Below are 13,889 nucleotides of genomic sequence, written 5' to 3' on the forward strand. Positions count from 1 at the left end.
TAGCAAGTGTGGTGTCTGGCGGTGACACCACATAGGTGACGTGAGAAAAGAGGACGGTGTGATGGGAATGAAGGGTCTTTGCTTGTAATGAGATAAAATGTACGTTGTTGTAATAGAAATGTCATTTGCCATCTTTCGAAGCCTGTAGATGTTACTTTGTTGTCTGGTATAGTGAGTGATATCATTTCAGATTCTACTTCCTCCTGCTGCAAAATGGTTTTGGGAAGAGGGCTGAGAGATGTGGAATGGGAAAGAAAAAAATTTACTCTCTTGGAACGTGTGTTTCCGTTGTGTTCTTCAGGCAAGAGCGTTAAGTCAATATTGAAAATCAAATTTTTGTTGCCTCTGGAAGTAGCTAGACAGGCAACAGCAACTGAGACGTGGACCATTAACCAAGAACCGCATTAGCGGTTTAGTAACAAACATTCGTGGAAAAACATATTTCTTTTTGTAAACGATGTAAGCTCATCGGACAAAAAAGTTTGTCATCCCGTGCGCACGCTCAGATGAATCGTTAAGCCTTTACATACAGTTCAGCGATCCAGTCACGTGTTCAACGTGCGCCCACTTCCTCTATGTTAGAATAAGGCTGCAGTGATTAGTGGGATACTTATGTTTAGGGTTTACATTGTATGCAGACATGGATAAATGTAAGGACGTAACAGAGTGGCAAAAATGGACAATCGCGTTTGGCCGTGTCCATGGCCATACGGTGTGTGAACTTGCTGCATTTGTTGGTGTTTCTCGGTAGAATGTTCAACGAGTCTACAAGCAGTGGTGTAACAAACGTGGACACGAAACACGACAGAATTATGGCCCGAAAAAGATCCTGATTGAGAGGGACCGGAAACCCATTACACTGCTTGTGATCAAAACCTGACAGGAATTGCTGCAGGCAGATAATGAAGGTCCAACCCAACCTGTTAGCGAGAGGACATTGCGACGGGAAGAGCATGCAATTAACATCTGGTGTCGATCACCTCGCAGGAGACCATCGCTCACACGGGCACATAATACGACAAAAGGAAAGTTCATCGCGCTGGAAAAATATGTGACTGGTTTGCTCAACGTCCCTCTACCCATTACGTCTCGACTGACCTGCAAAATAACCTGCCATGAACCCCACAGAAAATACACCGGACACCACAAAAAACATACGTTTTTCATATTAAGTATACTGTGCTGCCACCTACTGCCAGGTACTCCATATCAGCGTCCTCAAAAGTCATTAGACATTGTGAGGGAGCAGAATGGGGCTCTCCGCAGAACTCACGGACTTCGAACGTGGTCAGGTGATTGGATGTCACTTGTCTCATACGTCTGTACGCGAGATTTCCACACTCCTAAACATCCCTAGGTCCACTGTTTCCGATGTGATAGTGAAGTGGAAACGTGAAGGGACACGTACAGCAGAAAAGTGTACAGGCCGACCTCTTCTTTTGGCTGAGAGAGACCGCCAGCAGTTGAAGAGGGCCGTAATGGGTAATAGGCAGACATCTATCCAGACCATCACACAGGAATTCCAAACTACATCAGCATCTAGTGCAAGCACTATGACAATTAAGCGGGAGGTGAGAAAATTTGGATTTCATGGTCTATCGGCTGCTCATAAGCCACACATCACGCCGGTAAATGCCACAAACGACGCCTCGCTTGGTGTAAGGAGCGTAAACATTGGACGATTGAACAGTGGAGAAACGTTGTATGGAGTGACGAATCACGCTCCACAATGTGGTGATACGATGGCAGGTTGTGGGTATGGCGAATCCCCGGCGAACGTCATCTGCTAGCGTGTGTAGTGCCAACAATAAAATTCGAAGGCGGTGGTATTATGATGTGTTCGTGTTTTTCATGGAGGAGGCTTGCACCCCTTGTTTTTTTGCGTGGCACTATCACAGCACAGACCTACATTGATGTTTTAAGCAACTTCTTGCTTACCAGTGTTGAAGAGCAATTCGGAGATGGCGACTGCATCTTTCAACACGATCGAGTACTTGTTCATAATGCACGGGCTGTGGCGGAGTGGTTACACGACAATGACATCCTTGTATGGACTGGCCTGCACATAGTCCTGACCTGAATCCTATAGTACACCTTTGGGATGTTTTGAAACGCCGACTTTATACCAGGCCTCACCGACCGACATCGATACCTCTCCTCAGTGCAGCACTCCGTGAAGAATGAGCTGCCACTCCCCAAGAAACCTTCCAGCACCTGATTGAACGTATGCCTGCGAGAGTGGGAGCTATCATCAAGGCTAAGTGTAGGCCAACACCATATTGAATTCGAGCATTGTCGATGGAGGGCGCCACGAACTTGTAAGTCATTTTCAGCCAGGTTTCCTGCTACTTTTGATCACATAGTGTGTCTGAGATATGTTGGATCAGCGGGTAAAATGCCGACATCAGCATCCCCGCAATTTGGTGGAATTGCGCGTTCAGATCCTTAGCGAGTAGCTTAACCTGAATGCACCGTACCTGCACAACCTTGTGGACCTACTTCCTAACCGAATCCAGGTGGTCCCACGTCCAGGGGCGGAAGTACACAGTATTAAATTATGCTTGTAATAATTTCTCTAGCGGTGACAAATTTTTTCTCCAGTGAGCTTATCTCACATAACTGCGCCTCAGAAGACGTGGCGACAGTAACTCGTAAATAGTGTTGGAGTAGTGGTAGAGTTGCGCTCTACCAAAACTATGGTTAGGTAGTTTTGCTACACTTCATAAATGACACAGTAAACGGTAATGGTTGTTGATAGTATTGGTAGCATTGGCAGGGAAAGAAACATTTTTTTTTTTTTTTACACGTAAGTAGAACTGCGTATCATTCAGTGTTAGCCCGTTGTTTATTTTATATCCTTACAGAACACAAATTGCATTTTATAAGTAATAAAAATTGGTTGATTGCGTAACTTCTGCTTTTGTGTAACTAAAGCGATTACTTCATTGTAAGTACAGTTTACATGCACAAACAAAAAAATATCCGTAATTGTTGTTATTTTATACTCAATAGAATGTTCTTCATTATGACCAAAAGCGAGAGTTTACTGCTATTACTCATAAATGCGAAAATTGTGTATGAATAACACAAATATATTTCATACACGCAACGAAATATTGAAACGATGTTTGATATATTTTCTGCTTTGCGTTTTTTTTAAATATTACTTTTTTGTTGAGGAAATTGCGTTTTCTAGCACTATATAATAAATCTGCATTGTTTTCGTTATTTTTACTACAACATCCCTCGGTTTCACATTACAAATCATTTTCGAATAAAACCTGAATGAAACATTGACAGGTGTAATTTTGCTATAGATACTGTTTTCTTTCAAATGACACAAAGGAGGATAACTATGAGAACAAAACACTTCTATAGGATAGGTGGCCCTTTGTATATCATCACTTAGTTTCTAGATAGTTTACCGCTTCCGGATCTTAGGCGAATCTATTAAGACGTTGATCACATGTGTAAAGAAAGCGGACCTTCTGAGGTAACGCCTGATAGGTATGCAACACACCTAACATACAGGCAATGGAGATACGACCTTAACTGACCAAAGGAAGCTACCGTATTCTACACTTATTTACTGACGATAATCTCCGACAGCCAACAATAGTTTCACAGTGATAGTGTAAGCTAGTGGTGGAGGAGACAGGGAGGTGACTTGTGCTGTGTTGTGTTTCAGAGATGGACGGCGGAGCCCGCTGGCGCGGCACACGTGGCTGAGGACCAGCCTGCGCAGGCCCAACTCGAGCAGGTAACACCACCCACACTGACTGACCTGCAACCAGCACTGCATGCGACAGACTAACCCCTCTCACCGCCCACTAGGCTAGCACCACGCGGTGTTGGGCGCCTTCATTAACTACTGTGTTACTGCACTGAGCCACTTCGTTCTCCATTTGGAGAACCTCGTTTGCTTCTCTTTCAATCTACGATCTCATTAATCTTTTCATAAGGTCAATTGACTGTTGTTCATATTTTGATTTTGGTTGTATTGAAAATATGGGATTTACACACAATATTCTGCGGTGCTGGTAGACTTTAAACATCCATATAAGATTCGGCATCAGTGTGTTAGAGAGGCCTTAGGAAAACTGTTTCAAATTCGTATACATGCTCATGTTTAACAGAATACAGATTTTTTTCCTCAAACTGTCATTCATTAATTTGTTTTAATACCAATGACTTTGCCATAAACTACCGATGCTGCTGAAAGATAGAGACATTGGGTGGTATGGTGAGGTACTTCTACTAAGGTATATATTGTGTTGGCAGAAGAGCCAACACCGTGTTGCTAGAGGAGGCCGAAATGCACGCGTTAAGCTCACGCAGGCTGGCGTGAGGTCTGGAACAGTTAAAGGAGTTGAGTCTGATAAATAAAGTACGAAGCTCTTGGAATACTTAACTTTAATCCATAATTGGTATGCATCGCTCTTGACTGTACAGGTTTTACCATCTCAATATTACCTGGTAATGGCGCCTTGCTAGGTCGTAGCAAATGACGTAGCTGAAGGCTATTCTAACTATCGTCTCGGCAAATGAGAGCGTATTTGTCAGTGTAGCATCGCTAGCAAAGTCGGCTGTACAACTGGGGCGAGTGCTAGGAAGTGTCTCTAGACCTGCCGTGTGGCGGCGCTCGGTCTGCAATCACTGACAGTGGCGACACGCGGGTCCGACGTATACTAACGGACCGCGGCCGATTTAAGGCTACCACCTAGCAAGTGTGGTGTCTGGCGGTGACACCACAGTATACATGCTGTAAGTAGGCTGTTTATGTTTTCTTATCGGCAACGTTATGTAGCGCTCTGTATGAAAAATCACTGGCTGTGCTGTGCACAGCAACGTTACGTAGCGCTCTGTATGAAAATCGCTGGCTGTGCTGTGTGCAGTCTGTCGTTAGTTTGCATTGTTGTCTGCCATTGTAGTGTTGGGCAGCTGGATGTTAACAGCGCGTAGCGTTGCGCAGTTGGAGGTGAGCCGCCAGCAGTGGTGGATGTGGGGAGAGAAATGGCGGAGTTTGGAAATTTTTAAGACTGGATGTCATAAACTCCCATGTATATTATGATTTTTCAACACTATTAAGCTGACAGTAGTGGCGCTCGCTGTATTGCAGTAGTTCGAGTAACCAAGATTTTTGTGAGGTAAGTGATTTGTGAAGCGTTAATGTTAGTCAGGGCCATTCATTTGTAGGGATTTTTGAAAGTCAGATTGCGTTGCGCTAAAAATATTGTGTGTCAGTTTAAGGACAGTCTTGTATAAATTTTTCTAAGGGGACGTTTCATATGAGTTTATGACATCCAGTCTTAAAAATTTCCAAACTCCGCCATTTCTCTCCCCACATCCACCACTGCTGGCGGCTCACCTCCAACTGCGCAACGCTACGCGCTGTTAACATCCAGCTGCCCAACACTACAATGGCAGACAACAATGCAAACTAACCACAGACTGCACACAGCACAGCCAGCGATTTTCATACAGAGTGCTACGTAACGTTGCTGTGCACAGCACAGCCAGTGATTTTTCATAAAGAGCGCTACGTAACGTTGCCGATAAGAAAACATAAACAGCCTGCTTACAATGCAAACTGAAGCGAAAATGTAAATTTGTACCGAAACTGGGATTTAACCCCAGGTCTGCTGCTCACTAGGCACGTGGGATGACAACGAAACACCCAGGCACAGTGGCTTTGCACAACTGCATGGACTACCTTAGCACGCCTCCTTCCTCAGTCCAAATTCCCATTCACACCCCGCCACACTTGGCATTCCCACAAATTGTAACAGCATTGCAGAGGCTCTCCAACTGTATTGGAGCATGGGTTTCAGGCAGGATTCCACAATTCGTTCAATGCTGAGTTGCTATTCCAATACAGCAGAAGAGCCTTTGCAATGCTGTTCTATCGGAAATACCAAGTGGACGGAGGTGTAAACGGGAATTTGTACTGATGAGGGGTAATCCGTGCAGTATTGCAAATCCACTGTGCCAAGGTGGGGCAGTGGTGAGTGCATCTGTGTAAAGATCAGGGGATCCAGCTTCGAATCCCGGCCTTGATACAAATTTTTATTCGTTGGTTCAGTCTGCATATATATATCATAAATGTTCGAGACTTGAAAATGTCTCTGGAAGCATGTGGTTTCATTTTATATCAGAGGGAAACTTAGGCAAATTGTTCCGAATGCGTGTACGTGCCAATGTTTAACCCTTTCAGTACCGGTGGTTTCTGACAGAGGCAATCACTTTATTAATTCTTTTTGAAGTATCAGTAGCTTTCGCATAAACCGCCGATGCTGTTTTAAGACAGAATCATCTAGTGGTACGGTGAGGTACATCTACGAATGTATTGCATTGTAACAGTCACAGCATTCAAAGCGAAAGTAGGTGTGGAGATTGTGTTACGTTGCTGTAGGAATTGTGACATGTGTTATTTTTTTATAGTGATCATATTGAGAACAAGATTGACAGTGAAAGTAAGCGTATCTAAAGTTAATGTAATGTAAACCAGTGTTTGTGCTACTGCTCTGATGAGTGGTTTCAAAATGGAAGCGCTGGAGCAGTAAGTACTTTTGATGTAAATTTATTAAACTTTTGACCCATTTTTGTTAGTTTGGAGTATAATTTGATTTAGGTGTCTGAGTTTTTGGAAGTTTCTAGATGTGGAATTGTGTCAAGGAAAAATGTGAAATTGCTTTCAAATTCAGGGTGATCAGTAACAGTGTGTAAAGCTTATAAGGGTGTTGCAGGGTAGCTTGTGCTACGAAATAATTGTTGAGAAAAAAATTCGGAACGTTGAGCCGTTTCCCATTTAATGAGCAATGGAGTTAGCCAACCAGGTCGTTGCGCGCCCAGTTTCAAGCAGTCTGTCGGATACAGTTAGTCTCAGTTGTTCTTATAGCATAGATGACAGCGCACGTGACTGCTCAGCCGTTGGCTTGGGTTCGATTCTTACTGCAATCCGATGTCCTATTTTTGTATCGCTCTCTTGTTCGGGCTTAGGAAAACAAGCGAAGAAAACGTCTGGCAACACCGTCTGTGGTCGGCTCTTGAATGTTCGCTCGCAGTGGCCTGACTGGCTAACTTCAATGGTGATTAAATCGGAAACGACGCAACTTATTGAATTTCGTTTTTAATAATCATTTCTCAGAACAGCCTACTCTGCAACAGCCTTAGAAACTTTTCAGGCTGTGTCTGACTACTCTGTGTATCTCATGAAATGACGGCTGGTTGAAAACTGTATGTCCCAGAGCTTCCAAAGTGAAATCACTTTCTTAAAAAAATTAACTGTTTACTTTTTGCCAATTTGTTCTTGTGTTCATTGCTTGCGAAAAAATTTTAAAATTAATATTTTTTTATATATTATGGGAGCTCAGAGCGTTAAGTGAACAGCTTTTGTGGACAGTGGTAAGAGTTGATACTATAGTAGAGCCAGGCATAAGAGTCACACCTGGCTTTGTTTACACCGCAGTAGTCTTACCTTCCAACTTTAACAAATTTCTCGAGTATTTTTCTTCAGAGTTCCAACGACAACATTAAAGAGGGCCCTATATTTCAATCGTGTATTCAAGAGCTTTTGAATGAGGTTAAAAACGTACATCGTTCCATCTAAAAAAATTAACCTTCCTTCAGTAACTTCGTGGATACCAACTGATGGCGATGATGATAATGATGATGATTTTGAGTTTAAACAGACAAAACATTTTAGGTCATCAGTCTCTTATACACTCCCGAAGGAAGTGAACATTTTCCAAAGGTTTGTATAGCGTATCTCTGAGGCGGGACGCGGGTACCAGCCCAGTATGTACCTAGTTGGATGTGGAAAACCGCCTAAAAACTATATCCGAGGTGACCGGCTTACCAGCCACAGTTGTCATCGTTCGATCCCGGTCAGTACTGCCTCCCTGTGTCCCTGAACCGGCATGTTAACAAGTTCGGCTATCCGGGCAGGTTGTTGACACAAAAGTTAAGAGTTAATGTGCCCCTGTGCCTACTGTACTTTACTGAAAACGTTTCCATATTTTGAACCATACCGATTTGTTCTATGTAATGCACAACATGTCTGTATCAGGAATGTTACTCAGACACGCGACAGCTTAATCGGTATAATTTCCCACTCAGAGCTTTGGGCCATTGCTAGAAAACAGAATCATACTGTAAAAAACCACAAGTGAGGTTTATTACACGGTATTTTTGGACCAAGATATGCCTTCTTCTCCCATACTTACCCAACTGTCTTGAATCTTTCTTTGGGTAATTAGTGTTGTTGTCATACAGGTTTTGGATGTCTCCGTAAGTTTATTCCGTTTACAGTACTTAATCTTTCGTAAATGGTTCAGAAACATTTTCTTATAAAGTCTTCTTGACCATTAGAAACAGCGAAATTAACGGGAGATATTAAAATCGGAAGCATGGAAGTAACAACTTCCCAGTATGTAACTTTGAACCATTTACGAAAGATTAAGTACTATAAACGGAATAAACTTGCATAGACATCCAAAAACTGTATGATTACACCAGTGATTACACAAAGAAAAATTGGATATATTTGTATAAACAATGCAGAAGTAAGATATATCTTTGTACGAAAATAGCGTAACTCATGGCCAATCTCATTTGTATCTCTTACAGTGTGATTCCGTTTGCTAACAGTCGCTCAAAGCTGTGAGAGGGAATTTATATCGATTACGTGGCTGTCGCCTGTCTGGATCCCGTTCCTGATACGGATGTACTGTGGGTTGCATAAAACAAATCGGTAGGGGTAGCTGGATCTCCATGCATAAAATTGTGAGAAATGACGAGCATCAACTGCTACAGGCGCCAGTATCGATGTGAGTTTGTCACTACAGGAGCTAATGACTTACTACAAAGGGAATTCCAACTGCCCTGTCTGAGTATGTGCCCTCCCGTGAATGTATAGCTTCAGCTAAGGACACATACCGTCTGCTGCATTTTGAGGGCCACGGCTGACGCGTCAGACCCAGTGTGCTAACACTCCTTTCGTTAGAGGGTCCTTCCCAACAGGAACGCTAAAACCACGTCATAAGGAACTGGTGGAAGCGACATACCTCTGTTTTCCTAAGCTACACTACTTCTCAAGCGTATTCAAAAAAACTGATTGCAGTTTTTCCTTCTTTTTGTATGTGTTAAAATAGGAGGTAGGGGAGGGAGGTGTGGTGGCAGTGCTTAGTGCAGCACAAACCACCTGGTAACACTGACTAAATAACTCACTGTGTTTGACAAATGCTACGAAAACAGGAAGGTATGCAGATGATCAGCACATGCTGTAGAGCAGTGGTTCCCAACCTTTCCCCTGATGGAACACTTTTATAATCTTTGTACTTTGATGGAACTCCTTGTTTTGAAGGTTAATAAAATTTTAAAAAATGAGAACTTTTCTTATTCAGTGATTACTTCAATTCTAAATCATTACTAGTAACACATAAACCATAATAATATTTAAAAAAATAAATTAGTATCATCAAAATGTCGAAAAAACCTCCATGTTATTAACTTTTTCACAGAGCACTTATATAAAGATCGGATTCCGTTTGACTTCACAATCAGCGATTGGTCACAAGAGTGAGACACAAGCTGGGAGTGCCAATGACTATCTATTCGCAGCAATTTAAAACGGAAGGATTACATGAATTTAACTGTGGGGAATGAGTGTTTGAGATTGAGATTTGTTGCAAGAATGTAAATGATTCGTATTCACCTGCGTCCGATGTGGCTTATGAAATCCTCGTCCTTACAATTCTTGTGAACTGTTCGTCGATCTGGGATTCTTACATAGTTGGATTGATGGCAAGATTCAAAGAAAAGCTGCACTGTTCCTTACGGTGTAATTCAACAGTCCCGTTGAAGTGTGGAAATATTAAGCGCTCTAAGCGCCAAATCTGGAATTTGTCACGAAGATGTAAAAATGGTGTACGTCTGCTTCTTCGCAACTGATTTGTATCCAAAAAAATTGGGAAGGTATTCTGATACTACAAAATTATGCTGCTCACCGCATCACCGCAAAAAATAACAAGAGAAATTAGAAAATAAATACATTATTAAGAGCGTTCTCAGTGTAATACCAAAAAACTGACTGGTTATAAGTGCCAATGAGAAAGATTTTAGAAACTGACCCTTGGGAGAAAAAAGGAAAAAGAAAACGCTAGCGACCCATTGTTATAATGCTATTTATTTACACAAATAGCGTCGTTACCTCTTTCGAACCGACAGCTTCACCTTGAGATGCTGTTCACGTTTATATTACTTTTTTAGTTGTTTACATTATTTGTCAAAAACAACGAATAACTAATGTAAACTGCAAGGGCTATTCAGAAAGTAAGTTCTGATGGGTCGCGAAATGGAAACAACTGATAAAATCAAAAATGTTTTCTTTGCAACAGTTAGCTACTCATTCCAGCTACTTCTCTACATAGTCACCGCTCCGACCTCGACATCCATCGTACCGTTGTACCAACTTTCTAATACCCTCGTCATAGAAGGGAGCCGCCTGTGCTTTCCGCCAATTCTTTAAGCTGATCTACAGCTCGTTGTCTGTGCCAAAACGTTGTCTTCATAGCCAGAAGTTCATGTGAGCAGAGCTGAAACTTAAGAAGAGGCAGTTAGAGACTGTATTGTGGCTGATCAAACGCTTCCCATCGAAAACGCTGCAGGAGCATCTTCATTGCCCGAGCAGAGTTCGCCCGAGATTTGTCACAAAGAAGGAAACGTATGGCAGTTATGTTATGTGGGCTGCATGATGTATGGCTAAATCTCTCACCAGACCCTCGTATTTACCGGGAGACGCTATTTATGTAGGCACCTTTGTCTGCTCACCGTGCGCTCAGAACTGAAAAGAGCGACGTAACGCGATCGACGGGCATACTGAGACACTGTCCAACAGAGCTGTACAAAACTTCATCGAGGTTTTCACAGTTTTCCATTTCGTGACCGATCGGAACGTACTTTCCGAATTGCAGTCATGCATATTATATAAACTTGAACAACCGTCTAAAGATGAACCTATCGGTTCGAAACCGGTAAGGTTGCTATTTGTGTAAGCATTTTTTAACAGTGACTGGTTGCTGTTTTTCCTCTTTGCAAGAATCACTTCATATTTTGTACACTGTCACGCTTTCAAAAAGTCAGTGTTTGACAACATAGCAGGAAGGAAGTTATTGTTCGCAGTGCCATTAATGCTGAGGCTTCTTCTTACACAAGGCTGCGCCTTTTCTCTGCAGCTACAACATCCTCTTTCAGCAGTCCTCTTCGTCTCCATGTATTACGATCATCCCATCTCACTGATAATATTTTTTTAGATAGGATGTTCTTGGTCACTCCCTCGTTTTCTTCACTAAGATCTTGCATTATAATCGTAACTAATAGAAGCATAGTCAACAAAAAGTGCGTCTCATATCTTTTAAATTTTGAAATTCCAAGGGGAAACATAGCTTTGCAGAAAATCCATACACCATCTGCTAACGTATGTTTGAAGGACTCTCTCCATTGTCACTTGGATCAGGTCTAGAAACGCGCAACAGATTATCGAGAAAATAATAGTACTGAAAACCCGTTTTATGAAAAGAATGGACCTTAGAACGTTTCGGTTTTCCATTCTTCAGTTACATTGGGACGTTTCTGGCAATTGCGTTTATGAAAGCTATGACGACGAACTAAAACTTCGGGTATGACACCGCGTATACGACAAACACAAGAAATTACTGTCAAGCACTGGAAGGCGTCAGTGTGAGCTGGCAAGATGCTTAGACGCAGCAAGCCGCGTGGGGGTTGGCGCCTATGTCAGCACGTTTCGTGACGTCACTCAGGGTGACGTAGTGGCTGCCGTGAGGCCGTACAAGGCAGCCGGGCACGTTGCTAACCGTGGCACCGCCCCTGCGCAATTGTTTGCACTCTTCTGGCGTCCCAACAGTGCGCCGGCGATCGAACGGGAGGAACAGCCGAAACACAAATCTAACGGTTCTCGCTAAAGAAGAGTGGACACGTTCCACCTATTGTCAAACATGTGGGGTTGGCTTAAATAAAATACTTTTGAGTGTTAGGCAACGCCATTATGAAACACCAAAACAAATATAAAACCAACGTTTCTGCCGTCTATCCAGCAGTCTTTCACAGGACACGAACTACTCGGTTCTGGAGACAGTCCTCCCTATTTACACTAACTAATTTTAGTTATCAGGAGGTCCCGGCGGAGGGTCGTGTCCTCCCTCGGGCATGGGTGTGTGTGTTTGTCCTTAGGATAATTTAGGTTAAGTAGTGTGTAAGCTTAGGGACTGATGACCTTAGCAGTTAAGTCCCATAAGATTTTCACACACATTTGAACATTTTTTTCATGTAACACGTAAATGAGGATGGCCAAGACGGGATTCAAACTTTACTTTTTTTCTTAGTATAGCTCCAGGTTCTCTATATTCATGGCTACAACGCCATTTCGTCTATACGAGATATGTAGTATATACACTCCTGGAAATTGAAATAAGAACACCGTGAATTCATTGTCCCAGGAAGGGGAAACTTTATTGACACATTCCTGGGGTCAGATACATCACATGATCACACTGACAGAACCACAGGTACATAGACACAGGCAACAGAGCATGCACAATGTCGGCACTAGTACAGTGTATATCCACCTTTCGCAGCAATGCAGGCTGCTATTCTCCCATGGAGACGATCGTAGAGATGCTGGATGTAGTCCTGTGGAACGGCTTGCCATGCCATTTCCACCTGGCGCCTCAGTTGGACCAGCGTTCGTGCTGGACGTGCAGACCGCGTGAGACGACGCTTCATCCAGTCCCAAACATGCTCAATGGGGGACAGATCCGGAGATCTTGCTGGCCAGGGTAGTTGACTTACACCTTCTAGAGCACGTTGGGTGGCACGGGATACATGCGGACGTGCATTGTCCTGTTGGAACAGCAAGTTCCCTTGCCGGTCTAGGAATGGTAGAACGATGGGTTCGATGACGGTTTGGATGTACCGTGCACTATTCAGTGTCTCCTCGACGATCACCAGTGGTGTACGGCCAGTGTAGGAGATCGCTCCCCACACCATGATGCCGGGTGTTGGCCCTGTGTGCCTCGGTCGTATGCAGTCCTGATTGTGGCGCTCACCTGCACGGCGCCAAACACGCATACGACCATCATTGGCACCAAGGCAGAAGCGATTCTCATCGCTGAAGACGACACGTCTCCATTCGTCCCTCCATTCACGCCTGTCGCGACACCACTGGAGGCGGGCTGCACGATGTTGGGGCGTGAGCGGAAGACGGCCTAACGGTGTGCGGGACCGTAGCCCAGCTTCATGGAGACGGTTGCGAATGGTCCTCGCCGATACCCCAGGAGCAACAGTGTCCCTAATTTGCTGGGAAGTGGCGGTGCGGTCCCCTACGGCACTGCGTAGGATCCTACGGTCTTGGCGTGCATCCGTGCGTCGCTGCGGTCCGGTCCCAGGTCGACGGGCACGTGCACCTTCCGCCGACCACTGGCGACAACATCGATGTACTGTGGAGACCTCACGCCCCACGTGTTGAGCAATTCGGCAGTACGTCCACCCGGCCTCCCGCATGCCCACTATACGCCCTCGCTCAAAGTCCGTCAACTGCACATACGGTTCACGTCCACGCTGTCGCGGCATGCTACCAGTGTTAAAGACTGCGATGGGGCTCCGTATGCCACGGCAAACTGGCTGACACTGACGGCGGCGGTGCACAAATGCTGCGCAGCTAGCGCCATTCGACGGCCAACACCGCGGTTCCTGGTGTGTCTGCTGTGCCGTGCGTGTGATCATTGCTCTCGCAGTGTCCGGAGCAAGTATGGTGGGTCTGACACACCGGTGTCAATGTGTTCTTTTTTCCATTTCCAGGAGTGTAGATAGGT

General features: G+C 44.1%; 1 protein-coding gene across 5 annotated transcripts in view; it reads left to right on the plus strand.

Moving 5' to 3' along the window:
- LOC126175669 (rab11 family-interacting protein 4) overlaps positions 1–13,889 on the plus strand; it is a 954,952-nt gene that overhangs the window by 701,940 nt on the left and 239,123 nt on the right. For 4 of the 5 annotated variants that reach the window (XM_049922582.1, XM_049922583.1, XM_049922585.1 and 1 more), the window contains one exon: positions 3,689–3,760. The exons of the other annotated variant lie outside the window; for it this stretch is intronic. In XM_049922582.1, coding sequence (XP_049778539.1) covers positions 3,689–3,760 — 72 coding nt within the window. The remainder of the gene's footprint in view (positions 1–3,688; positions 3,761–13,889) is intronic. 5 annotated transcript variants of the gene reach the window in all.

This window comes from Schistocerca cancellata, chromosome 3 (genome assembly GCF_023864275.1).
Source record: "Schistocerca cancellata isolate TAMUIC-IGC-003103 chromosome 3, iqSchCanc2.1, whole genome shotgun sequence".
In the NCBI taxonomy this organism is placed as follows: Eukaryota; Metazoa; Arthropoda; class Insecta; order Orthoptera; family Acrididae; genus Schistocerca; species Schistocerca cancellata.